Below are 3,303 nucleotides of genomic sequence, written 5' to 3' on the forward strand. Positions count from 1 at the left end.
TTCAAAACTCTTCAAATTATTGTAAAGCCCTTAGCTGGTGTTATATATTATACTCTTATTTCATAAGAGTAAGAGTAAAATGTCGTAAGAGTAAGTAATTTCGTAAATATCAACGGTTGGAAATGAAAAGAAATCATTATAACTGTTTATAATTAATTTTTAGTATTGATTTATTTCAGATTGTGTTGTACGAATACATTATTATAAATATTACCATCCCAAGAAGCCAAGGTCTCTCAAGGAATTACAAATAGAATTATAACCCAACAAGGTCTGATTTATAATGGAAAAAATAACTCGAAAAGTCAAGGAAATTCTGCATCTGTATGCAAAGTTGCAAACATATATAATGTTAAATAAAAAATGAGCTAGATGTAAATAATCAGCTTAATCGATAAGAATTGATTCGCGAGCACATTTTTCGACATCAATTTAAATTGTGCAAAAACTTGTTTAAGCACATACATTTTATTTTACATAAATGAAAAGCTTATAAAATTCTCTAAATAACCGCATTTAATGATTTTCAACTTTTGGAACAAAACATGACGAAAAAATCGTCAAATTTTAAAATCGTACAATTTTGCAAAGAAAATGTTTGTACGCTTTGATTCCAATTTCAAATGTGCAATATTTTGTTAAAACACATAAATTTTTTGTAGATATAAATAAAATGCCTATAAAATTCTCTATCCAACTGCATTTGCCAATCTTGAACCTTTGGAACTAATACATGATGAAAAAAAATCGTCAAACCTAAAAATCGTACAATTTTGCAAAACAAAATGTTTGTACGCTTTTTGATTCCAATTTCAAATGTGCAATATTTTGTTAAAACACATGAATTTTGTTAAATATAAATAAAATGCCTATAAAATTCTCTATACAACTGCATTTGCCAATTTTGAACCTTTGGAACTAATACATGATGAAAATTCGTCAAACCTGAAAATCGTACAATTTTGCAAACAAAATGGTTGTACGCTTTTTGACTGCAATTTCAAATGTGCAATATTTTGTTAAAACACATAAATTTTGTCAAATATAAATAAAAAACCTATAAAATTCTCTATACATCTGTATTTACCAATTTTTAACTTTTAGAACAAAATCATGACGAAAAAAATGGTCAAACTTTAAAATCGTATAAGTGTCTAATTATACTCACCTATGGTAGTCTCCCTTGCACAGAATCATGCCTCTTTTGCTAAAACAGGAAGCCCCCAAATCTGCCAATGTGGCTTGGCAATAAGTGCATTTGAGACATGCATGGTGCCAATACCTGTCCAATGCCAGAAGTAAAAATCGTTCTTCTATCCGATAACCGCATCCTGCACACAACTTTCCCATGGCTGCTTGGAACACACAATTTTTTTTAGCAAAAGTTCTTCTTTATAGAATACTTCATATATCTATCTACCATACCTGAAACTTGCGTCGGCGTTCCATTAACATAGCCCTGCGTCATTTGCTGTTGCTGCTGCTGCTGCTGCTGTGCCGCCAACTGTTGCCCGTGCTGTTGAAACTGGAACATCTGCTGCAAATGCTGCTGATTAGAACCAGCGCCGCCCGCGCCTGACATCATCTGCTGCTGATTTGCACCAGCACCGCCGCCCATCTGCTGATTGCCAACCATTTGCTGCTGCTGGCCGTTTCCGTTGCCCCCCGAAGGCAGCATTTGTTGAGAATTGCTGCCGGGGCTCATCTGCTGCTGGTGTATTTCACCATAGGATGGAAAAGGAGAGTGCTGGTGGGGTGATGTACTTGAATTCATTGTAAAAAGTAAATGAAAATTTATTGGTAAGTTTGTTTGAAAAATTGAAGGAGCACTTTGACTTATTGAGTCATAATTGAGGGAGTTTCAATTTAACCTTCATTATGAATTATGTGAGTGAATTGTATTGTAAATAGATGATGGAAACTTGTTATAACAAGAAATCCCCATTAACTCATTATTTTGAATCTAGATGCTGAAGTTTAATTTAATTTTAAATTAGGTTCTAATAAGGATTAGGGATATGTAGAAATGCACCAGGACATCTGAAAATATAAAAATAAAAGTCAATAACATTAAAGTTTTAGATATTACATTTCTTAAGAATAAGATTTGATAAGAATAAAATTTCATAAGAGTAAGATTTGATAAGATTAAGAATAAGAGTAAAATTTTATAAAAGTTAGAGTAAAATTGAACTAGTGGTGTATGGCATCGTGCCTTAAAGCAAATTTCTGGAACTTCCCGTACCGTAATGAAATATTCGAGAAATTTTACACGATTTCAAATATATTATTACAAATACTGTAACTTTCATTATTTCTGCTATCTTGTTATATCTGGGCAAATCAAATCTAAATCATAAATCAATTTATCTCCAGGACATTAACAATCGTCATTTCATTTCGAATGCAATTTCAAAAAAAAATAGTTGCCTAATTTACACAAAATTGAAAAAGTGCTCCCGGATAGTCACATTTGATAAGAGTAAGAGTAAGATTTTAAAAGAGTAAGGGGCCAATTCTCATGTAAATAAAAATATTGTGTGTTTTACTGTGCGATCAAGCGTCAGGCTCTTTTGAACCAGAAAATAAAATTAAAATTAAATATTAGATTACATATTATCAAGCTGGTATCATAGTCATGATATTTATAAAAGTTTAGGTCAATTTATACTATAATATAATGAACATATTTTGCACCATAATATGGCGTGTGAATTTCCGAGATTTTCCAGCAAGTGTTATACTCATTCGAGCGTCAATAAGCTTTATCGGAGATGTATGCATGTATGTATATATATATATATATATATATATATATATATATATATATGTGTGTGCGTGTGTGTTTGTGTGTAGGCAATAAGGTTTAACTTATATGTTAACCTGCCTTTAGGCCAAGTACTCCAAAATCATTCCTCCAATTCATAATTATTGATGTTATATAAATCATATAAATTTATTCGTATAAAGTTTTATATAAATCTTCAAAAGTTTACATTGGGCTTTAGTTATCTTGCCATTTTCAAATAAGATTGATCTCTTAAAATTTCATCAAATATAAGAATTTATTTAATTATCATGTTTATTCTCAAATAAAATTTTTTCTTACGATTTCTTCATTTGTAATTATAAGAATATCTTTAATTATCCTACCTATTCTCGTAAGAGTAAATTTGATAAGAGTAAGAGAGTTAGATTTCATAAGAATAAAAAGAAGATTTCATAATAGTTAAATTTCATAGCAGTTCATAATAATAAGAATGGAAGTTTACAAAATAAGATTCATAAGAGTAAAATTTGATA

At 30.2% G+C, this 3,303-nt stretch overlaps 1 protein-coding gene across 1 annotated transcript; it reads right to left on the minus strand.

Annotated features, from left to right (window-relative positions):
• Positions 1-1,168: 1,168 nt before the first annotated feature.
• On the minus strand, positions 1,169-2,032 carry LOC113372410 (LIM/homeobox protein Lhx9-like; the record flags this gene model as incomplete). The annotated part of the gene is given in 2 exon segments (XM_026612732.1): positions 1,169-1,352; positions 1,426-2,032. Coding segments are annotated over 2 exon segments (533 nt in total), but the record flags the coding sequence as incomplete, so codon positions are not given.
• Between the last annotated feature and the right edge of the window lie 1,271 nt (positions 2,033-3,303).

The sequence above is a fragment of the Ctenocephalides felis genome, unplaced genomic scaffold, assembly GCF_003426905.1.
Source record: "Ctenocephalides felis isolate EL2017-DRISC unplaced genomic scaffold, ASM342690v1 CF-g0.4_SCAFFOLD_01604, whole genome shotgun sequence".
Lineage (NCBI taxonomy): Eukaryota > Metazoa > Arthropoda > Insecta > Siphonaptera > Pulicidae > Ctenocephalides > Ctenocephalides felis.